Here is a 25,790-nt window from a genome sequence, read left to right on the forward strand (position 1 = left end):
AGCCTTTACACCTCTCTCTCTTCTGGATATATAGCTGCAGAGACAGAGACAGAGATTGCCTGCAGTCATCTGTTCTCCCATTGTGAATAAATCATCCCTGCCCTGGGATGAGCATTGCATGTGAGAGAGACCAGGCAAGCTTCTCACACTAACACACAGACACACACAGCAGTGCTGCGGGCCTGTTCTCCCCATGCTAGGATCATCTACAGCAGGCCTGCCCTGTTTTTCCCCATGCTAGGATCATTATAGATCCAAGATGGCGTAGAAGTCAGACATCTTTGTCCTGTCGTGCCCCATGTATTTATCTTTTTATATCTTTTTCTTCGCATACATTTTTACATATTTTTCTAAGCCTCAACTTCAAAATACTCTTCTGCAACCCGCCTCACCCAATGTGGTGAGGATCTGCTTTTTCTAAAGTATTTTTATTACTTCGGAACCGGAATCACCCAACAGAAGCTAGCCAGCTAACTTGCTACTAGCTAGTAGTCAGCTAACCACTGCTAGCGGTCATCAGCTAACTTTTAGCTCGGAAAACTCTTGCCAATTTGCACAACGCGATTCAAACCACAGCATACCGGAGCTATTTTCTCTCCATATCCCCGGATTCCTATCGCAAACTCTGAACCTTTTCACCTGGATCATCACAGTTAGCTAGCTGCAATCCGAGTGGCTACTCCCAGCTAACGTCTCTGTCCCGAAGCAAGCACCAATTTGCCTGGAGCTAGCCCATGCTAGGCCCATCTCCCGACTAGCTGAAGAGGTCCATCAGTCACTCTACAATACCTATTTTGCCAATTGGCCCGGACCCCTTTTACTGCCGGTACGGAGCTCCTTCACGACAGGACTACCGACGTAATCTGCCCAAGGGGGTTATTCAACTGGCACCTATGTCGCGACGTCCCCTGAATGCCCATCTGCTAGCCGCGGACCGCTAGCTGTCTAGAGCATATTGGACTATTAGCTGAATAGGTCCAGCGGACAATTTCTTGTGCCACTATTCCATATTTTGCCAATTGGACTGAACCCCTTTGCTACACAGAATCCGAATACTCCATCACGACAGGTCTATTCGACGTAACTGCACGAGGAGGCTATAACAGACTGCCTCCATCGCAACGTCCATCTAAGTCCATTCTGCTAGCTTTCTAGCCCCGGCCTGCTAGCTGTCTGAATCGCCGTGTCTCCAGCCAGCCTAACTACTCACTGGACTCCAATGATCACTCGGCTACACATGCCTCTCCCTAATGTCAATATGCCTTGTCCATTGCTGTTCTGGTTAGTGATTATTGTCTTATTTCACTGTAGAGCCTCTAGCCCTGCTCAATATGGCTTAGCCAACCCTTTAGTTCCACCTCCCACACATGCGGTGACATCAGCTGGTTTAAATGTTTCTAGAAACAATATCGCTCTCATCATCACACAATTCCTAGGTTTACCTCCAATGTATTCACATCCTACCATACTTTTGTCTGTACATTTTGCCTTGAATCTATTCTCTCGCGCCCAGAAACCTGCTCCTTTTACTCTCTGTTCCGAATGTACTAGACGACCAGTTCTTATAGTCTTTAGTCGCACCCTTATCCTACTCTTCCTCTGTTCCTCCGGAGATGTAGGTTAATCCAGGCCCTGCAGTGACTAACTCCACTTCTACTCCCCAGGTGCTCTCAATTGTTGACTTCTGTAACCGTAAAAGCCGTCGTTTCATGCATGTTAACATGAAAAGCCTCCTCCTTAAGTTTGTTTTATTCACTGCTTTAGCACACTCTGCCAACCCGGATGTCCTAGCCGTGTGTGAATCCTGGCTTAGGAAGACCACCAAAACCCCTGAAATTTCCATCCCTAACTATAACATTTCCCAACAAGATAGAACTGCCAAAGGGGGCAGGGTTACAATCTACTGCAGAGATAGCCTGCAGAGTTATGTCTTACTATCCAGGTCTGTACCCAAACAATTCGAGCTTCTACTTTTAAAAATCCACCTTTCCAGAAACAAGTCTCTCACCGTTGCTGCTTGCTATTGACCACCCTCTGCCCCCAGCTGTGCCCTGGACACCATATGTGAATTGATTGCCCCCCATCTATCTTCAGAGCTCGTGCTGCTAGGTGACCTAAACTGGGACATGCTTAACACCCCAGCCATCCTACAATCTAAGCTTGATGTCCTCAATCTCACACAAATTATCAATGAACCTACCAGGTACAACCCCAAATCCGTAAACACAGGCACCCTCATAAATATCATCCTAACCAACTTTCCCTCCAAGTACACCTCTGCTGTTTTCAACCAAGATCTCAGCGATCACTGCCTCATTGCCTGCATCCGTAATGGGTGTGCGGTCAAACGACCACCCCTCATCACAGTCAAACGCTCCCTAAAACACTTCAGCGAGCAGGCCTTTCTAATCGACCTGGCCTAGGTATCCTGGAAGGATATTGACCTCATCCCGTCAGTAGAGGATGCCTGGTTATTCTTTAAAAGTGCATTCCTCACCATTTAAAATAAGCATGCCCCATTCAAAAAATGTAGAACCAGGAATAGATATAGCCCTTGGTTCACTCCAGACCTGACTGCCCTTGACCAGCACAAAAACATCCTGTGGCGTACTGCATTAGCATCGAATAGCCCCCGTGATATGCAACTTTTCAGGGAAGTTAGGAACCAATATACACAGGCAGTTAGGAAAGCAAAAGGTAAGCATTTTCAAACAGAAATTTGCATCCTGTAGCACAAACTCAAAAACGTTCTGGGACACTGTAAAGTCCATGGAGAATAAGAGCACCTCCTCCCAGCTGCCCACTGCATTGAGGCTCGGAAACATTGTCAACACTGATAAATCCACTATAATTGAGAATTTCAATAAGCATTTTTCTATGGCTGGCCATGCTTTCCACCTGGCTACCCTGACCCCGGTCAACTGCCCTGCACCTCCCACAACAACTTGCCCAAGCCTTCCCCATTTCTCCTTCATCCATATCCAGATAGCGGATGTTCTGAAAGAGCTGCAAAATCTCGACCCTCTCTTTCTAAAATTATCTGCAGAAATTGTTGCAACCCCTATTACTAGCCTGTTCTACCTCCCATTCATATCGTCTGAGATTCCCAAATATTGGAAAGATGCCGCGATCATTCCCCTCTTCAAAGGTGGAGACACTCTAGACCCAAACTGCTACAGACCTATATCTATCCTACCCTGCCTTTCTAAGGTCTTCGAAAGCCAAGTTAACAAACAGATTACCAACCATTTCGAATCCCACCGTACCATCTCCGCTATGCAATCTGGTTTAAGAGCTGGTCATGGGTGCACCTCAGCCACGCTCAAGGTCCTAAACGATATCATAACCGCCATCGATAAGAGACTTTACTGTGCAGCTGTATTCTTTGACCTGGCCAAGGCTTTCGACTCACCACATTTGATCACCACATGTCAATCACCACATTCTTATCGGCAGACTCAACAGCCTTGGTTTCTCAAATGACTGCCTCACCTGGTTCACCAACTACTTCTCTGATAGAGTTCAGTGTGTCAAATCGGAGGGCCTGTTGTCCAGACCTCTGGCAGTCTCTATGGGGGTGCCACAGGGTTCAATTCTCAGGCCGACTCTCTTCTCTGTATACAGCAATGTCGATCTTGCTGCTGGTGATTCTCTGATCCACCTCAACACAGACGACACCATTCTGTATACTTCTGGCCCTTCTATGGACCATGTGTTAACTAACCTCCAGATGAGCTTCAATGGCATACAACTCTCCTTCCGTGGCCTCCAACTGCTCTTAAATGCAAGTAAAACTAAATGCATGCTCTTCAACTAATCGCTGCTCGCACCTGCCCGCCCGTTCAGCATCACTACTCTGGATGGTTCTGACTTAGAATGTGTGGACAACTACAAATACCTAGGTGTCTGGCTAGACTGTAAACTCTCCATACAGACTCACATTAAGCATCCCAAGTCCAAAATTAAATCTAGAATTGGCTTCCTATTTCGCAACAAAGCCTCCTTCAATCATGCTGCCAAACATACCCTTGTAAAACTGACCATCCTACCGATCCTCGACTTCGGCGATGTCATCTCCAAAATAGCCTCCAACACTCTACTCAACAAATTGGATGCAGTCTATCACAGCGCCATCCGTTTTGTCACCAAAGCCCCATATACTACCCACCACTGCCACCTGTACGCTCTCGTTGGCTGGCCGTCGCTTCATACTCGTCGCCAAACCCACTGGCTCCAGGTCATCTACAAGTCTTTACTAGGTAAAACCCCACCTTATCTCAGCTCTCTGGTCACCATTGCAGCACCCAACCGTAGCACCCGCCCCAGCAGGTATATCTCACTAGTCACTGCCAAAGCCAATTCCTACTTTGGTCGCCTTTCCTTCCAGTTCTCTGCTGCCAATGACTGGAACGATCTGCAAAAATCACTGAAGCTGGAGACTCATATCTCCCTCACTAGCTTTAAGCACCAGCTGTCAGAGCAGCTAACAGATCACTGCACCTGTACATAGCCCATCTGTAAACAGCCCATCCAACTACCTCATCCCCCATACTGAATGTATTTATTTATCTTGCTCCTTTGCACCCCAGTATCTCTACTTGCACATTCATCTTCTGCACATCTATTCACTCCAGTGTTTAATTGGTTATTGTAATTACTTCGCCACCATGGCCTATTTATTGCCTTACCTCCCTTACCTTACCTCATTTGCACACACTGTATATAGACTTTTTCTACTGTATTATTGACTGTATGTTTGTTTATTCCATGTGTAACTCTGTGATGTTGTATGTTGAACTGCTTTGCTTTATCTTGGCCAGGTCGCAGTTGTAAATGAGAACTTGTTCTCAACTAGCCTACCTGGTTAAATAAAGGTGAAATATATATTTTTTAATCTACATCAGGCCTGCCCTGTTCTCCCCATGCTAGGATCATCTACATCAGGCCTTCCCTGTTCTCCCCATGCTAGGATAATCTACATCAGGCCTGCCCTGTTCTCCCTATGCTAGGATCCTCTACAGCAGGCCTGCCCTGTTCTCCCCATGCTAGGATAATCTACATCAGGCCTGCCCTGTTCTCCCTATGCTAGGATCCTCTACAGCAGGCCTGCCCTGTTCTCCCCATGCTAGGATCATCTACATCAGGCCTGCCCTGTTCTCCCTATGCTAGGATCATCTACAGCAGGCCTGCCCTGTTCTCCCCATGCTAGGATCCTCTACAGCAGGCCTGCCCTGTTCTCCCCCTGCTAGGATTATCTACAGCAGGCCTGCCATGTTCTCCCCATGCTAGGATCCTCTACAGCAGGCCTGCCCTGTTCTCCCCATGCTAGGATCCTCTACAGCAGGCCTGACCTGTTCTCCCCCTGCTAGGATTATCTACAGCAGGCCTGCCCTGTCCTCCCCATGCTAGGATCATCTACAGCACAAAAGAGGTGTCCTCCACACCTGGCCCACCAACTCCATGTCAGCCAATCATATCCTGGACATAATACCCTTTACACAACACAAAGATGATGCCTCTGTCTCTGGTTGTGGCCCAAATGGCACCGTATTCCCTTTATAGTGCACTACTTTTGACCAGGGCCCATTGGAAATAAGGTGTAATTTGGGATGCAACCTCTGTTTCCCACTAATGGTTCTTATCTCTCAGGACAAGCACTCAGCAGCGAGTGTGTGTGTGAGAGATTCTAGTCACTGATGCTACTAGTCCTGTTGCCCTGTGTGTGTGTACAGTGTGTGTGTGTGTGTACAGTGTGTGATGCTATCTGATGCTTTGTTTCCTGCTCGCTGTACAGTGCTGTGTTAAGTGGTTGGTGTGAGAGAGAGCAGTAGAGTGACTGGGCTGAAACAGAGCTCTCCAGACCACCACTACACAACACTGAGTCAATCACAGCTCTCCAGACCACCACTACACAACACTGAGTCAATCACAGCTCTCCAGACCACCACTATGTCATGACGTTGGCAGTGGGGGTAGGTTTATGACAGTCATAAATACCTCTTTCCCCCTTTTTCTCTTCCCTACTGATGTGACATAAGAAAACCCCTTGGTTAACATAGAGATTCTGGGGACATCAGAAAGTGGGGGGAATGAACTATATTCTGGTAATCCGACCAACTGAACATATGCGGTGGTACTTAAGGTATATTATGTCAGTTCGGTTGCCCTCTGACACATTCTCATCAATGATAGAATGACAAAAACTCTACTGTGGAAAGTCTAAACGTCAAAGGTATCGGATTCACATGGAATTGTTGTTTAATTCAAATGTTTGAATATGAAATTATTTGTGAAGAGATTAAATGTAATTTTAGCTTCCAAATGAGAGATTTGGATTTTCATAAATTTGGGCTTCTGCTCAACTAGGGGCCCGCCCCTGTGAAGAGACATGGGTGATAAACTTTTCAGACACACCCCTCTCCCTCCACTATAAAAGCCATTGACAAAAATATAACTTCCTGTTCCGAGTACATTTATGATGACGATCCGATGTCAGAATGGTTCAGATAATAACTACAGAACTAAGCCAACATCAGCATGGACTTTGGTTGTAAATGGTATGAACTTTGAACTCGTATTCACTACAGAAGGGATACCTCCTAGCCGTTGAGTTAGCAACAGCTGCTACAAACGTAGGTTAGGAAGGACAGTCAGAGTATCCCGTCTACTACACACGACGTTACTCCAACGTATCCAGTGATCACCAGAGACATTCTTCAAAGGACAGAGGACTCGGGTTGGCGATACGGTCTTCCATCTACCACCAACCTACTGAAGCGCAGCTCAGAGTAAATATTTATTGCATTTTCCTTTTCAAATGGGCGGTAATTTAGAATGCATAAGATACTGTATTTACGATAGCACAGCTTCGCCTATGTTCCAGTCTCCCGCTCTTTCACTAAAATCCCGCCCCTTTTCTTTGTGTAACAAGCTGTCATATCTATTCCACCCGCTAGGAACGTTTTTCTGTATGACGTAATTTGTGATCAAGTTATGAGTTCATTGTGTATGTGTGATTCTGTGTGATTAGTTAGGTATTTAGTAAATAAATAATTAAACCCAATTTTGTATTGCTGATTCAACTTGTTAGCCAAGATTCTTGCAGATAACAAGGATTTACCACTTTCAGATGAGACTGAATAAAATGACGATTAAGGTGACTGCTATGGATGTAAAATATTACTAAATCTTTAAGAGTTTATTCGGAAGATAACAGCTCTATAAATATTCTTTCGTGGTGTCCCTCTCTAGTTAATTAATATTTACATGATTAGTTCAATCAGGTAATATTAATTACGGAGAAATTATTTTATAGAATAGCATGTCATAGCAATTAATCTGGCATAGTCAAAGACACGACAACTACACAACACCGAGTCAATCACAGCTCTCCAGACCAGAGTCAATCAGAGGCCCAAAACAATACTTCACACACTTTCATTCTCTTAACGAAGTATATTGTATTCCAGGGTTCCAGGTTTTATATTCAAAAGAGTGTGTGTGTGTGTGTGTGTGTGTACGTGTACGTGCTTGTGTTGATGCTCATTAGATTGCGTTGAGAAGTTGGTGAGAAAGTGAATAATAAGATTCTGTTTCACCTGACAGTAAGAATCAACATTTTATGTGTCATAAAATAAGTGTATAAATCACAGCAACAAACAGGGTTTCCGTAACATCAACAAGAACAGTATGCATGCCATTTACCACTAGCCGATTACTAACTAGCCTCCCTTGAGAAGAGTCATCAGATGTGATCAAAGCGACTTGTGTTAGCGCTACATGCTACCCCCCCCCCCGTGCTGCGCTAGCACCTCTCTCTCCCCTGCCATCTATAATGTATCAACAGCATGTGTTAGCATACATGAGTAGCATGCTTAATGGTTAGCAATTACTGCTGCTGTAGCACTAACCCCCTCAACAGGGGGGGAGGAGGAAACTGTCTCTCTCCCTCTTAATTAATCACACAGTCAACTCCTCCCACTGGTTGTTAGCAGGACTGGAATGTGGGCTGTCTCTCTCGCTCTCTCTCTCTTAATTAATCACACAGTCAACTCCTCCCACTCGTTCGTTAGCAGGGCTGGGTTCCATTCCAAAAATATGTCCCCTTGTTCTCTTCCCTTCAGTCTGACAGGACAGGATATGCTAGAGTAAAATGGAGGAAACCGGGTAAAACGTGCTTGAACTACTCAGTCGTCTCAGTTATTTTAGATGTACAACGGAGAGTGAAAATGGACAGATGGGAGACCACAACTTTCTGGAATGCAATGCAGCCGATTATGCAGCCGATTAACGCTCCGATGCATCCTTCCTGTTCTCTGTCCTCTCTTTCCATTTCTTTCCTTCTCTGTCTCTGTCTTTTATCCTCTCTTCCTCTCCTCTCGTCTCCTCCGTCTCCCTCTCTCTCCCTCTCCTCCGTCTCCCTCTCTCTCTCTCCCTCTCCTCCGTCTCCCTCTCCCTCACCCCCGTCTCCCTCTCCTCCCTCTCCCTCACCCCCGTCTCCCTCTCCTCCCTCTCCTCCCTCTCCTCCGTCTCCCTCTCCTCCCTCTCCTCCGTCTCCCTCTCCTCCCTCTCCTCCGTCTCCCTCTCCCCCCTCTCCCCCGTCTCCCTCTCCTCCGTCTCCCTCTCCTCCCTCTTATCCGTCTCCCTCTTCTCCCTCTAATCCGTCTCCCTCTCTCTCTCTCTCTCCCTCACCCCCGTCTCCCTCTCCCTCACCCCCGTCTCCCTCTCCCTCACCCCCGTCTCCCTCTCCCTCACCCCCGTCTCCCTCTCCTCCCTCGCCTCCGTCTCCCTCTCCTCCCTCGCCTCCGTCTCCCTCTCCTCCCTCGCCTCCGTCTCCCTCTCCTCCCTCGCCTCCGTCTCCCTCTCCTCCCTCGCCTCCGTCTCCCTCTCCTCCCTCTCCTCCGTCTCCTCCGTCTCCCTCTCCTCCGTCTCCTCCGTCTCCCTCTCCTCCGTCTCCTCCGTCTCCCTCTCCTCCCTCTTATCTGTCTCCCTCTCATCCGTCTCCTCATCTTCAGCTGATCTTCTCCTGTGGGACTGAGGTGACGTGGAAGAACCTCTTGGTCACCTCCGACCACCATAATCCCATCGTTACAGGGCCCAACCAACACGGCCCAATTACACTAATCCCATCACACAGAGGCACACACACACACACACACACACACTTATGTGCTCGCACACATGCAAACGAACGAAGGCACACCTGCACACACACAAAGACAGACAACTGCACAGACACAAATGCGCGCACACACACACAGCCCTTTGATGTTTCCTCTAGTTTACAACTCAATCTGTTCCTCTGGACAATCAAAGGGCACACACACACAGAAACACACGCAGCAGGCATTGCTCCGCTCAGTCCTCCCTGTCGTTCGTTTGTCTTAATTAGATATTCATTTTAGCATTAGTCCCTGAGATTAAGAAAAAAAACTGTCACTTTCACAGACCACCGCTGGGCTGGCTAAGTCTGCTGCTGTGACCATGACCGAGCGGACAGACAGACCACCGATGGGCTGGCTATGTCTGCTGCCGTGGCCATGACTGAAAGCACAGACAGACCAGCACTGGGCTGGCTAAGTCTGCTGCCGTTACCATGACTGAACGGACAGACAGACCAGCGCTGGACAAATGGATCTCCCACAGTCCACAATATCAGGATAACACCAATTAACACTTTAATAAGAAATTTTCATAAACTACCATTAACACCAGTCTCTACAACTTGGGATGGAATATTTTCCTTAGACAATATTTCTGACAATCAAAACACTGTGCAGGATTGCTGAATTCTGGTAACTTTCCCCAAATTCCCAAGACTCCCAGATATCTTGCTCGGAGGATTCCCTGATTTCGTGCTTATTCCCTAGCAATTCGAGGAATATTCCTACTTGGAATTCTGGAGAACCTAGGAATTTTCACTGAATTTTGCAACCCTACAGTGTCTACTTGATTTTCAGAAATACCGTAAGGGAAGATTTCCATCCAAAATTGTAGAGACTGGTAACCGTAATTTTGCAACCTTATAGACCACACTATTAGTCTTCACAAAATCATTGAGAATGCAGAAAGGAAGGAAGACCACCAGAAAGTGGAATGGAAACTCTCCTCATCTCCTGTCTCTGTCTTCACGCTGGTGTTAATGCTGTCACTCAGCACCTGGATCTACTGGCCCACAGGCTGGGAAATGGAAAGCAAATGTCTCAGAGTCTCTATCCCTCCCCCTCTCCCCTTTCTCTAGGTGCTTTGGTCTTTCTCCCTCTTTTTTTCTTTCTCATTTTCAATCTCTTTCTATGTGGGGTTGGCTTCTTTTCTCTCCCCCAGGTGGAGATTTGGTATTTCTCTCCACATTGGTAAACAAAATAAAACTATGCAAATTTCTCTGTCTTTATTGGCCAAACCAGCAACTACAGTGCCTTTGGAAATTATTCAGACCCCTTGACTTTTTCCACATTTTGTTACATTACAGCCTTATTCTAAAATTGATTAAATATTTTTTTTCCTCAGCAATCTACACACAATACCCCATAATGACAAAGCAAAAAAAGCTTTTAGAAAATGTAGCAAAATGTAATAAAAATACAAAACAGAAATACCTTATTTACATAAGTATTCAGACCCTTTGCTATCAGCTCAGGTGCATCCTGTTTCCATTGATCATCCTTGAGATGTTTCTACAACTTGATTGGAGTCCACCTCTGGTAAATTTAATTGATTGGACATGATTTAGAAAGTCACACACCTGTCTATATAAGGTCCCACAGTTGACAGTGCATGTCAGAGCAAAAACGAAGCCATGAGGTGGAAGGAATTGTCCATAGAGCTCAGAGACAGGATTGTGTCGAGGCACAGTTCTGGGGAAGTTCACCAAAACATTTTTGCAGCATTGAACACAGGTGCCTCTATTATTCTTAAATGGAAGATGTTTGGAACCACCAAGACTCTTTCTAGAGCTGGCCGCCCAGCCAAACTGAACATTCGGGGGAAAAGGGCCTTGGTCAGGGAGGTGACCAAGAACCCGATGGTCACTCTGACAGAGCTCTAGAGTTCCTCTGTGGAGATGGGAGAACCTTCCAGAAGGACAACCATCTCTGCAGCACTCCACCAATCAGGCCTTTATGGTAGAGTTGCCAGACAGAAGCCACTCCTCAGTAAAAGGCACATGACAGGCCGCTTTGAGTTTGCCAAAAGGCACTTAAAGACTCTCAGACCATGAGAAACATGATTCTCTGGATGAAACCAAGATTGAACTCTTTAGCCTGAATGCAAAGCGTCACGTCTGGAGGAAACCTGGCACCATCCCTACGGTGAAGCATGTTGGTGGCAGCATTATGCTGTGGGGATTTTTTCAGTGGCAGGGACTGGGAGACTAGTCAGGATCGAGGCAGAGATGATCGGCGCAAAGTACAGAGAGATCCTTGATGTTAACCTGCTCCAGAGCCCTCAGGAAATTCAGACTGGGGCGAAGGTTTGCCTTCCAACAGGACAACGACCTTAAGCACACAGACAAAACAGGAGTGGCGTCGGGAACAAGTCTCTGAATGTCCTTGAGTGGCCCAGCCAGAGCCCGGGCTTGAACCTGATCAAACATCTCTGGAGAGACCTGAACATAGCTGTGCAGCAATGCTCCCCATCCAACCTGACAGAGCTATAGAGGATCTGCAGAGAAGAATGGTGTGGGCCACTCGTCATACCAAAGAAGACTCAATGCTGTAATCGCTGCAAAGGTGCTTCAACAAAGTACTGAGTAAAGGGTCTGAATACTTATGTAAATGTGAAATTTCAGTTTTTCTTTTTGTAAATTTGCAAAAATGTCTATAAACCTGTTTTTGCTTTGTCATTATGGGGTACTATGTGTGGGGGTAACTTGTTTTCTCTCTCTGTCTAATTCAAGGGGCTTTATTGGCATTGGAAACATATGTTGACATTGCCAAAGCAAGAAAATGGATAAACAAAAGTGAAATAAACTAAAAGTGAACAGTAAATATTACTAACAAGTTCCAAAATAATAGAGATATTTCAAATGTCATATTATGTCTCTCTCTCAATTAAAATCTGCTTATCTGAGAGTCAGGTAGGGTGAGAGTAGGGTGAGAATAGGGCGAGGCTGAGAAAGGCTGAGAAAGCAGCAGCAGCATACCATGACACCCCAAACCTGGGTGATAACATAGGTCTGTGTGCGTGTGTGTGTGTGTGTGTGTGTGTGTGTGTGTGTGTGTGTGTGTGTGTGTGTGTGTGTGTGTGTGTGTGTGTGTGTGTGTGTGTGTGTGTGTGTGTGTGTGTGTGTGTGTGTGTGGAAAATACCTCTCCATACACTGACTCAAACCCACAGAGGGGAGGATATGGTTGAGCAGAATCACAGAGAACATATCATAAATCATCAAGCTAAGACATATTTTGCGTGAGCAAACTTACAAGAACTATTTAATCAGATGGAATAGTACATTATTGGAGCTGGAGTTGTTATTCTATTTAAAAAAATTACAGTTATGCAAACGGTTTCTTAGTGTGAGGGAAAAGTCTCCCAACATGTTGTACACTTCATAGAGGTTTAATGGAGGTTTCATTTCATCATGTTTCATTGACAGTGATTCAAGGCAAATAAAACAAAACTTCCTATAAAGACCCATGCAGGCCAGTGTATTAAATCATCCAGGATGTCAGTTATTCACTATAAAGACCCATGCAGGCCAGTGTATTAAATCATCCAGTATGTCAGTTATTCACTATAAAGACCCATGCAGGCCAGAGTGTTAAATCATCCAGTATGTCAGTTATTCACTATAAAGACCCATGCAGGCCAGTGTGTTAAATCATCCAGGATGTCAGTTATTCACTATAAAGACCCATGCAGGCCAGTGTGTTAAATCATCCAGTATGTCAGTTATTCACTATAAAGACCCATGCAGGCCAGAGTGTTAAATCATCCAGTATGTCAGTTATTCTCTATAAAGACCCATGCAGGCCAGTGTGTTAAATCATCCAGTATGTCAGTTATTCACTATAAAGACCCATGCAGGCCAGTGTGTTAAATCATCCAGGATGTCAGTTATTCACTATAAAGACCCATGCAGGCCAGTGTGTTAAATCATCCAGTATGTCAGTTATTCACTATAAAGACCCATGCAGGCCAGAGTGTTAAATCATCCAGTATGTCAGTTATTCACTATAAAGACCCATGCAGGCCAGTGTGTTAAATCATCCAGTATGTCAGTTATTTACTATAAAGACCCATGCAGGCCAGAGTGTTAAATCATCCAGTATGTCAGTTATTCACTATATTCAGACCCATGCAGGTCAGAGTGTTAAATCATCCAGTATGTCAGTTATTCACTATATTCAGACCCATGCAGGCCAGAGTGTTAAATCATCCAGTATGTCAGTTATTCACTATAAAGACCCATGCAGGACAGAGTGTTAAATCATCCAGGATGTCAGTTATTTACTATAAAGACCCATGCAGGCCAGAGTGTTAAATCATCCAGTATGTCAGTTATTCACTATATTCAGACCCATGCAGGCCAGAGTGTTAAATCATCCAGTATGTCAGTTATTCACTATATTCAGACCCATGCAGGCCAGAGTGTTAAATCATCTAGTATGCCAGTTATTCACTATATTCAGACCCATGCAGGCCAGTGTGTTAAATCATCCAGTATGTCAGTTATTCACTATATTCAGACCCATGCAGACCAGAGTGTTAAATCATCCAGTATGTCAGTTATTCACTACATTCAGACCCATGCAGGACAGAGTGTTAAATCATCCAGTATGCCAGTTTTCACTACATTCAGACCCATGCAGGCCAGAGTGTTAAATCATCCAGTATGTCAGTTATTCACTATATTCAGTGTCTGGGAGTTCAGGGTCTATGTCCCTAGTGGAACCTTATTTCTAATGTAGTCCACAGGGCCCTGTTCAAAAATAGTGCACGATCTAGGGCCCTGTTAAAAAATAGTGCACGATCTAGGGCCCTGTTCAAAAATAGTGCACGATCTAGGGCTCTGTTCAAAAATAGTGCTCGATCTAGGGCCCTGTTCAAAAGTAGTGCACAATCTAGGGATTCAGAAATGGTCTCCAGTCACTTCTGCGTCACAGCCATAACATCCTTGACAGAAACATTTAAATTGTTCCTCTCTGGCTCGTAAAATAAATCCTGCCATATGTCCATAATATCCACACTGGTTTGGTTTATAGAGTCAACAGCAGTCAGTGGTTCAGAGCAAGACGGGAGAGAAGGGAACAGCTGTGTGGTGTGACAGTGTGTATTGACTGGGCCATGTTGGAATCATTTAGTGGAAAGCAAATCAATTAGGAGAGGATTGGTGCAGATTGCCACACAATGTGAAACTAGCGGTGCCTGTGCCAAGATGGTAAAGACTGGAATGGAATGGGATAAGAAATTCAACTGGCTGGCAAGGAACTGAGTGTACTAAACATTAGGAACATTAGGAACTTTCCTAATATTGAGTTGCACCACCTTTTGCCCTCAGAACAGCCTCAATTCCTTTGTGTGGTGGACCATTCGTGATACACACGGGAAACTGTTGAGTGTGAAAAACCCAGCAGCTGTAGTTCTAGACACACTCAAACCGGTGCGCCTGGCACCTACTACCATACCCTGTTCAAAGGCACTTCTTTAACCTGTCTCCTTCCCTTCATCTACACTGATTGAAGCGACATCAATAAGGGATCATACTGTAGCTTTCACCTGGTCAGTCTATGTCATGGAAAGAGCAGTGTTCCTAATGTTTTGTACACTCAGTATGTGTATGTAGTATATTTATGGAGGATCTTTCTCTCCCTCTCTCATTTCAAAAGTGATAATGCACACAGACCTAATGCCCATTGTAGACCTACAGTATGTAGGATTATATATTTTTTATCTCAAATGTGCAGAATTGTTTTTAAAGTTACAAGTTAACATTAAACAATCTATATGTGTTCGGTAATAGAAATGCAGAGTGTTAGGCAAAACAATTAAGCAAAACTTGAGTGTAATGTTTCTGTTCAAATCTCTTCATATCATTTAACGCATGACACCCTAAAAAATTGATAAACCACATCACCTATCTGCATCAAATAAGACGCACTTTTAATTTGAAAGACATTTATTCAGATAAGATAGAAACATTGTAATCTATCACATTTATTTATACAGTGCAAAATAATCTATAAAAACCCAAGATATAGCACAGTGAAACCATCTGTAACAAACACTGACACACATATTTTCCTCATATCTTCATTCCAGGCCAAAACTGCAGCCAAAATACAGAGCAGCCTGGTAGTACCAGGAACTAAGAAAGTCCTGCAGAATTCCTCTAATAAAACAACACAGACTAGCACGGAGCAGCTACAGGAAATAGGATTTAGGAATACAGCAGTCTAGGAGGTCGCTGCGTGTAAAAAAAACTACCTGCAGCATTAAAACAAGTGGTCAAAAACCAGGAGCTAAAACCAGGAGCTAAAACCAGGAGACAAAACCAGGAGATAAAACCAGAAGCTAAAACCAGGAGATAAAACCAGGAGATAAAACCAGGAGATAAAACCAGGAGATAAAACCAGGAGACAAAACCAGGAGACAAAACCAGGAGACAAAACCAGAAGACAAAACCAGAAGACAAAACCAGAAGACAAAACCAGGAGACAAAACCAGGAGACAAAACCAGGAGACAAAACCAGGAGATAAAACCAGAAGCTAAAACCAGGAGACAAACCAGAAGCTAAAACCAGGAGACAAAACCAGGAGACAAAACCAGGAGACAAAACCAGAAGCTAAAACCAGGAGATAAAACCAGAAGCTAAAACGAGGAGCTAAAACGAGGAGCTAAAACGAGGAGATATAAACCAGTAGCTAATGGTTCACAGACAGAGGACTTCCTGCTTCTGAAGATCTCAGTGTGTGTGAGTGTGTGTTACACATGCACAGAACATGGCCACATTCATAAATCATACGCCACTGAAACACATGTACGGCAGTGTGGCAGTTATAACGCTAAGCTAATTGATGACAAGTGTTGAGCTACTTAAAACAGACTGATATAAACCTGTTATGTATGTAACACGACCCAGTGTGAACTTGAACACGTACGTCATCCCCTGTAAAATAAAAATAGCAGTAGTATTTCCGTGGAGTGTTTTTAAAGGAATGACCCTATATCACAAAGTGGCTGGGAAAACTGTGAAAGTCACCCACCCAGTTAAAGGACATCTCCTAGACATGTTCACCAGCCTTTCTATCTGACACACAACTCACTTGGTTTGAAATCTAATTTGGACTGAAATAAAACTTTTTTTTAAACTTTTTTTTTTTTTTACAGGATTCTCTTTAAAAATAGGTTCAAAGAGGAAAAGTGAGAGTTTAAACTCCTGTCCTGAGAGTGAAATGCGAGAGCAAAGCATGAGCAGCTAAGGCTCTGCTTGTGCAAGTAGTGACAGGCTGTGCTTTAGCCTATTAGGAGTCAATGGAGACCAAAGAAAGCGTGAAAAACTCATTATTCCTCCTAATTCAGCAGTCAATCAGAGCAAACACACACACACACACACACACACACACGCCAGTTTCAACACAACACCTGAAAACAAAAAGTTACCTGAATCTCCATGAAAAGTGGGTTAGTCTCGTCTACGTAAAAAACACAATCACAGATGAAGAAAAAGAAAAGCCACAACTATTATTACTGGCTCCCCAGCAGTTCTAGCCACCCGTTAGAGGAGAGGAGAGAGAGACATCGAGAGCGAGAGAGAGAGAGAGAGATAGCTGTGGGAGAGTAGCGGCGGCGAGAGAGAGAGAGAAAGAGAGGGAGCGAGGGAGTGTATAGTAAATGAGAGGAACATGTTAGTACACTGCGTCGGAGAGAGTTTAGCTCCCAGCTACGCTCTGATTAATATCATATCTCCTCTCTCTCTCTCGCCTGCCTCTTGACAATCTTGTCACATCTGGCTGACAAACCCTCACAAGCCTCTCGGTGGCAGCGCAGGGCTGGGGTGGAGTGGGGCTCAAGGGGGCTGTAGGAGGGGGGGAAGGCTGGGGCGCAGAGGGGCGGATCACGCCCTGGGACTGGCTGGAGGGGGTGCAGGCTGCAGCAGAAGCCCCTCGCTGACGGACCATCATGAAGCTAATGAAGCTGACTGGGCTGGCAGGCTGCAGCCGCTGCACACACACACACACATATACAGCAGCCCCGCTCAGAGGAGCCCAGCCCTGCTCTGTTCTGCCCCGGGGCCCTCCAGCACTGAGACACACACTCACACCCAGAGAGAGAGAGAGAAAGCGAGAAAGAAAGAGAGTTAAGGAGAATGGGAACCAAGGGAAGAGAGGGAGAAAGAAATAAGAGTATGAGAGGCAAAGAAGGAATAGAGACAGAGACACAGGGAGATACAGAGAGAAAGAGATAGAGAGAGAGAGCAAGCGAGGGAAAGAGAGACACAGAGAAAGAGTGAGAAATAGAGACAGAGAAAGAGACACAGGGAGAGGAAGAGAGAAACAGAGATACAAAGAGAAAGAGACACAGAGAGAGACACAGAGAGAGGGAGAAATATACAGAGAGAGAGTCACATTATCATCCCACTCAGTTCAGAGGGTGAGGTGGAGCCAGTTCAGAGAGAGATAAGTCAACAGCCAGCTCACTAACACAGAGCCAGAAATCTGTTTTCAATGGTTCCACTGAACATGTCAAGGAAATAAAAGGCATTTTCAAATACCATGGAGAGTAACTTGGTTGGCCTTGTTTTGTAATGATTAGATATGAACTCTGTTTAGAAACTATGTCTGTTTGTATACATGCCTTATTAATGCACATCCAAACATGTTATTCTGTAGAATGGAAGCATCTACCTGTGTCTACCTGGTAGTTGTACAGTATTCAGCTATTTTATTCAAGCACATTCATTTGATGTTTTTCATTATTTGTTTTACCTTTATTTAAACAGGGAGTCACCATTGAGACCAGGGTCTCTTTCACAAGGGAGCCCTGCATATATAACTTCATAAGACACAATCAAATCAAAATAAGATACAATGTAAAACAAGTAATTAAAATACACCACAACACAAATATTGAAGAAAAACAGTTACATTCCACAGCATGAAGGTCCCCAATCAATATTTTCAATTGCCTGAGCGGCACCAGAACATCCAATTGTAATATATTTTGTACTTGGTTCCAGCAATGAGGTGCTTTAAACCTAAAGCGGATTTACCTAGTTCGGTGGAGACCTGAAGAACCTCAAGCGTTAACCAACCCTGTATCTCGTGTTTTTATACTTTAACAACAAAGTTAGGTAAGTTGGAAGCTTGTGCAGGAAAGCTTTCTAAACAAAAAGAGAGTAATGACGTGCTCTACGGGACTTTAATGAGGACCAGCCAACCTTTTGATACAGGATGCAGTGGCGAGTATTAAAACTGTCACCTGTAATCAAAAATAGTATATGCTTCTATGTCATGGCTTCAATATCATTTAGAGCAGTGATGTTTTTAATGAATAACCCATTCTTCTCTATTTAAAGTAGTGTCAAACATTTCTAGCAGCCAAAGGATTCTCATAGCTTTTGTGTCCTGAGTGAGTCGTATTATCAAGTTATTTTCCTCGATTTACATCAGATATGACAGGTAAAAAACTGTTACCAAAACAAGTAAATGAAAGGATGTGCCACTGTAATTGCTATTTAAATGTGGTAGCACTTAACTGTGTCACTTTACAAGTTGATCTAATACATTTGTCGTATAATTATGCTAGTAACAACTATGTGTTAATAACATGTTTTAGACATGTTTTATAACAAAAACGGCTCATGCTCAACAGAACACTGTACCAGTGACAGCAACATGCTGAGTTCTGGGTACAACATACATTTTAATATTAAAATTAGCAATATTAACTTAAATACAATAAACAATATACAGGCCAAAAAAATTATGTTCATCACAAAGAACTGTGGTAATGATACAATGCTGTTACTGTACCAACCAGTCTTGGATCAGGTGGGACATATTGTGTTAAAGAAGTATTTTGGAGAGTTCATTCTCTATCACAAAAACAAGGAGGAGATAGAAAAACACCAAGCATGTGAGTCGATAACAAAGACGGTATTAAATCTGCAGAGAAGCTTGAAGGACCTCTGTTTTTAGTTCTATATTCACCTGAAAGAAATTCATATAATCAAGATTCCATTAAATACCTGCCACCTAGATTTAAAGGTCAGAACACAACACACATACACACTCTGCAGAACAAGATGTGTTGTGTTGTGTTGTTCACACCTCCAAACACAGAGAGACAGAGAGAAAGAGAGTAAGTGTTTGCTCCTAACAGCACCACACAGACACTTGTGCTAATTGTTACATTATGGCTGCAACAAAACATTAGGCTGCTCTTAAATTACATTCCACTAGTGAGTGGCCAGAAGCTAGCACATAGAGACAGAGAGAAGCAGACGGGGCTAAAGCAAGCATGCCTTAGCAGTCTTCTATACAGGGCTACACAGCAACAGACTGAGCATGCCTTAGCAGTCTTCTATACAGGGCTACACAGCAACAGACTGAGCATGCCTTAGCAGTCTTCTATACAGGGCTACACAGCAACAGACTGAGCATGCCTTAGCAGTCAGTCTTCTATAAAGGGGTACACAACAACAGACTGAGCATGCCTTAGCAGTCTTCTATACAGGGCTACACAGCAAGACTGAGCATGCCTTAGCAGTCAGTCTTCTATAAAGGGGTACACAGCAACAGCCTGAGCATGCCTTAGCAGTCTTCTATACAGGGCTACACAGCAACAGACTGAGCATGCCTTAGTAGTCAGTCTTCTATACAGGGCTACACAGCAACAGACTGAGCATGCCTTAGCAGTCAGTCTTCTGTACAGCGCTACACAGCAACAGACTGAGCATGCCTTAGCAGTCAGTCTTCTGTACAGGGCTACACAGCAACAGACTGAGCATGCCTTAGCAGTCAGTCTTCTGTACAGCGCCACACAGCAACAGACTGAGCATGCCTTAGCAGTCAGTCTTCTATACAGGGCTACACAGCAACAGGCTGAGGGAGAGAGAGTCCTGGGAAACACAGTAGTAATGAAACAAATGACAGGACCACTAAATAAACCCTCCACTGGGATAGACCAAATTCCAAGCAGCACCCAGTTAGAATAGAACAGAATGGAAACGTCTGTATATACCAGCACTAACTTGGAAAGGAATAGAAGCATCTGTATAAATCAGCAATTCGTTCAAATGGAACAGAATAGCTTAGACAAATACACACAGGTCCTGTGTGGCTTAGTTGCGGATTCGATTCCAACGGGGGACCAGTATGAAAATGTACGAAAATGTATGCACTCACTACTTACTGTAAGTTGGTCTGGGTAAGAGCATCTGCTAAATGACAAAAATTTTAATATTGAGTTTGAATAGAATAGAACCATGTGGATAACTAGCCCTGAGTTGGAATATAATAGAACCATGTGGATAACGAGCACTGAGTTGGAATAGAATAGAACCATGTGGATAACTAGCCCTGAGTTGGAATATAATAGAACCTTGTGTATAACGAGCCCTGAGTTGGAATATAATAGAACCATGTGGATAACTAGCCCTGAGTTGGAATAGAATAGAATCATGTGGATAACTAGCCCTGAGTTGGAATAGAATAGAATATATAACAGAGGAGGGCCTGTAGTCATATTGTCAGGTTAAAACAACTTCCTGCCTGGTTGGCTGCTTTAAAGTTCCTCCTTTTGTTTTAAGGGAGTTGCCGCAGTAAGTAAGCAGCGTCTTATGGCAGGTAAGGACAACCTCTACCTCCCTCAGCAAGCATGGACACAGCCCGGCCAGGACGCATATATCAATCACCAAATGATTCACGTGGAAAAAAGAGACGAGAAATGATCTAGAAGTTACTGAATGCAAACCAGGCGTATTCTGTGAATAAACATGAATAATGACGGCATCAACAAATGCTGGGAAACGACAGCGCTACAACGATACACGTTTTTCTAATTTTTACCTCAGGAGCATGTAGCAAGATTTGGTGAAAGGAGAGAAAAGAGGAGAAGAATGTGGAAAAGAAATAAGACAAGATGTTTCTCACCTCAGCCATTGTCATTAGAGATAGGTTTCCAGGGTTACCGTGTAGTTTGCCATTCCCTGCGAGTCCTACAAAAGAACTGCCTCCAACTCTCCCGTCTGAACAAGTACTAACGCAAAAGAGCCATCACACGCCAGCACTCTGTCACACACACTCATACACACACTGTCACACACACACACACACACACACACACACACATACCCAAAGACACACACACACACTGTCCTCAACGCTCACACCACATAAAAAACAATAAACGTACTACTCTTACTCACACACACCTTTTTTCCACTCTCTCTTCCTATGTTGCTGAGGACTGGCTCTAAACTACTCAAGATGTGCTCTGTGGAGTGTGTGTGTGAGTGTGTGTGTTGAAACCGGGCACAGGGGATTGGAATGAGATCCTCCCACTCTCCCACTCGGCATTCTCACCTCAGCTGCCTGCTCCCTCCCCAGCCAGCAGAGCAATCGCACAAACACACGCGCACACACACACACACACACCCCCATAGTCACAGGGCAGCCCCCCTCACAGCTGGCTAGAAGAGGGCATGACACTCATCTTTCACAGAGATTTGATCAAAAGGAATCACAAAGGCTGGAGGCACTCCTAATGCAGTCAGGAGAGACTCTACCTCTCCCTCTCTCTTTCCTTTCCTCTCCCTCCCTCTCTCTCTCTCAGCCTGAGTAATGTTTTAAATCAATGCTGCCCCTCTCAGAGCAGAGAGCTCAGTCCAGCATGGTTGTGTATGCTCACCTTAATGGAGCTCTGTGAACAGCCTCCATAACAAGTTGTGCCTTGTGCCGTCAGGAATGTGTCAGTCTCTGTGTTAAGTATTTCTTTAGGACAAAGTACATTCACAATACTTTTGAAACATTATTGTCCCTGCTCACTCTGACACATTTCTTCACACACCTTTCTGACAGAACACAAGATAAAATAACTACAAGTATTGTTATCAAGTCTTAGTCAATTAACAATGATACAATTGACTCCCGTGCACGCACACCACACACACACAAGCACACACCTTTGTTTTGACAGCGTATTGGACCTTAAGTCCACCTTATTCAAGAACATGATGATCCAAATAAATGTGCAGGAGTAAATTTATCTTTGTGTGAATAATCACATGCCTTTCTTTTTCAGTTATCATAATGATAAAAACAGGGACATAATGTGTGTTCACTCATTCAGAAATGGCCCACAGTGACTGTTTCACATCAGTGTTTAGGGCTATTGTCTCATGGTGACACACTTAAACCATGTCAGAGAAAAATGCTAATGAAGCATCTGACTGTTTCTTTTTTTGTTGCTTCAATTATGAGCCACTCACAGGGGTTAGAGGTCAGAGCACCCTGCATGGTCTGCTATAAGCAGAGTAGCCTAATACTCTCTCTCTAGCGCTCTCTCCTGTTTTTACACGTCTCTAATTCGCTCTTCCTCATTAACTCCTTCACCGTTTCAAATGTTCTCTCTCTCCTTTCTGTCTATCTCCTTTCATCTCTTTGTTCTCCTTTGTCAATGTATTTTATTTTACTTTGTCTCTCTGTCTGTGTCTCTCTCTCTCTCTCGCTCTCAGAGAAAGCTCTCTCCTGTTGTGGATCTTAGCCATTAGGGGCGTCTGCTAATCCACAAATTACACAGCAAGTTTAAACAGGTATGCTGTTGCTGCGTCTGTCTGTCTGTCTGTCTGTCTGTCTGTCTGTCTGTCTGTCTGTCTGCCTGCCTGCCTGCCTGCCTGCCTGCCTGCCTGCCTGCCTGCCTGCCTGCCTGCCTGCCTGCCTGCCTGCCTGTCTGTCTGTCTGTCTGTCTTACCTGTGTTTTGTTAGCTACCAGCGAAGGAGAGGGTTTCCACCAGGAAAATAAATCACTCAAATGCTAAACATCTCAGGCCGCATTTTTTTTATAAGCATTAAGTATAAATCTAAGTATTTACAGAATTTGCAGAGAGCGTCTGGGACGGTAACTGATAAAAACCTATCTAATAACCCTTGAAGTTGGATATTAACCCTCCATTACTTTCACACATGACATCAAAGCTTTTCTGATTTGTGAATAAGCCCAAATGTTATGAGGTTATTACACATGGATCAGGAGAGATAGTCAATCAGGCATGCAACGTGGGGTGGAGGCGCTTCAGTCCTTCTTCCCCATCAGGGAGATACATACGCCTGGAACTCTTCATTTATTCCTTACCTAGGGGATGCATACCAAACAGACAGACAGACGGACGGACACAGGGACCTGGGTTGGATTATGAGGTCCTGCTGGTTGGTTAGATTGCTGTTCTACGGTAGGCTAGAACCGCTGTTGCCGTATGCACGCCCCAAGGGCGGCGGAACAGAGGAGGCTTCCGCTAAAACCACAGTAAATAAACACCATGTGCAGAGAAAGAGGTCACGCTGTTATTTATATGTTGGCGTTTTGGTTTCCGAAAATAATCATAATAATGCTTGAGGATGAGTTGTGTTGGTATGAATGTTTGGCTTGGACTTGGAAATACCAATGGTTTATTTGAGACAACTTGACCATAGCCTTGTTTTGTACAAATAAAATAAAATAAACCCATAAACATTTAAATCAGTATTAGATTTAGTTTGTTAAGGTGACAGAATCTTTGTACATTTTTTCAGCGCTGGTTTAATAAACAATATTTATTTTGTTTCTCCTCATAGTGAAACATTGAAAGTGGATTACCTAAATGGCATCTTACTGTAAAAAGCTAACAAAACATTTTTTTTTTTACATGGCAAAAATATAACTAATTTGACATGAAATGTGAGGTGAAATAATTCACGTGTATGATTCAACGAAACAATGATTACTGACTATTCTCTCTCTGCTGTATCATAATGAGCCAAAACAGAAAGAAAGTGACTATCAGAAGACCTCTGTCTCAGGTTTTGGTCAGCTGTGCTATAGAGTGCTCACCAGGCTCAGAAAGTCTACGTTGTCTGTCTCAGATGTTGAAAATCTCTCTCTTTCGCTCTGTGAAGCGCCTGCTTATGGGGCGGTCAATACAACAACGTCAGCTTGTGGGAGCTGTCTATAGAATGTGTTTCCTGTCTGATTATGGGAGCTGTGTATAGAATATGTTTCCTGTCTGATTATGGGAGCTGTCTATAGAATGTGTTTCCTGTCTGATTTTTTAAAATCTTTATTTAACTAGGTAAGTCAGTTAACAACAAATTCTTATTTACAATGACGACCTAGGAACTGTGGCAGGGGCAGAACAACAGATTTGTACCTTTTTAGCTCGGGGATTCGATCTAACAACCTTTCAGTTACTGGCCCATCACTCTAACCACTAGGCTACCTTTCCTGTCTGATTATGGGAGTTATGTATAGAATGTTTTTCCTGTCTGATTATGGGAGCTGTGTATAGAATGTGTTTCCTGTCTGATTATGGGAGCTGTGTATAGAATGTGTTTCCTGTCTGATTATGGGAGCTGTGTATAGAATGTGTTTCCTGTCTGATTATGGGAGCTGTGTATAGAATGTGTTTCCTGTCTGATTAAGGGAGCTGTGTATAGAATGTGTTTCCTGTCTGATTATGGGAGCTGTGTATAGAATGTGTTTCCTGTCTGATTATGGGAGCTGTGTATAGAATGTGTTTCCTGTCTTATTATGGGAGCTGTGTATAGAATGTGTTTCCTGTCTGATTAAGGGAGCTGTGTATAGAATGTGTTTCCTGTCTGATTATGGGAGCTGTGTATAGAATGTGTTTCCTGTCTGATTATGGGAGCTGTGTATAGAATGTGTTTCCTGTCTGATTATGGGAGCTGTGTATAGAATGTGTTTCCTGTCTGATTATGGGAGCTGTGTATAGAATGTGTTTCCTGTCTGATTATGGGAGCTGTGTATAGAATGTGTTTCCTGTCTGATTATGGGAGCTGTGTATAGAATGTGTTTCCTGTCTGATTAAGGCTCTGTATGTTATAAAAGGCAGGTTGTGTCCTCCGGTGGTCACTAGATGACCATATCTGAAGGAACTGAAACGTCAGTAGTCCTTCTATAAAAGACAAAAGTGGCAATAGATGAGCTATTTATACCTAAACTAGGGTTAGACTTCTGATTATTAGTGGGATGAAGGTAAATACTAGAGGACGGGTTCTCAGTGCCAAAGTACTTCCCTCCTCTCTGGAATGACCAGATAGTGACGACCGTGTCGTCCTGACCCAGGCTGGACCTGTCCAGACACAGCCAGGTGGAACGAACTGGAGTGGTTTGTTGTGAAGAGCTGTGTGTGTGGGTTGTGTGTGTGTCCTTGTGTGTGTCTGCAGTTAACGTATCTACCCTGTGTATCTATCCTGTGTGTGTGCGCGTCTGCCTTTACTTTAGCTGACAGTAAAAAGGGTAGAGGAGAAGCCATTACCCACAGCCACTCAGCAGGACTGGCCTCTGGCTACATCCAGCAGCCTCTGTGGTACCAGGCCCCGACCGTCACCTCCCCAAATGGCAGGCGTTTACCTGTCATCCCCGGTCATTACTCAATAAACACTCTCGCATCCACGGTCACTTTAAAATCACATTACAGAGGACAGAGAGAGGCTAAGAGAGCCTGTGTGTCTCCCAAATGGCACCCTATTCCTAGGGGCCATGGTCGAAAGAAGTGCACTCTATAGGGACTAGGGTGCCATTTGGGCCGCAGACTAAGAGAGCCTGAGTTCACTTCAAATTAGGCTTTAAACAGACGTG

General features: G+C 44.2%; 1 protein-coding gene across 2 annotated transcripts in view; it reads right to left on the reverse strand.

Annotated features, from left to right (window-relative positions):
* Nucleotides 1-21,482, reverse strand: part of bnc1 (basonuclin 1) — a 30,142-nt gene extending 8,660 nt beyond the window's left edge. The window contains exon 1 of one of the 2 annotated variants that reach the window (XM_055900026.1): nt 21,089-21,482. In XM_055900026.1, the coding sequence (XP_055756001.1) occupies nt 21,089-21,103 (15 nt within the window). In that variant the 5' untranslated portion in view covers nt 21,104-21,482. Of the gene's footprint in view, nt 1-16,595; nt 16,850-21,088 lie in introns of those variants that run through there. The other variant, XM_055900027.1, reaches the window with a different exon arrangement.
* Nucleotides 21,483-25,790: the final 4,308 nt, after the last annotated feature.

Source organism: Salvelinus fontinalis, chromosome 35 (assembly GCF_029448725.1).
Source record: "Salvelinus fontinalis isolate EN_2023a chromosome 35, ASM2944872v1, whole genome shotgun sequence".
NCBI lineage: Eukaryota > Metazoa > Chordata > Actinopteri > Salmoniformes > Salmonidae > Salvelinus > Salvelinus fontinalis.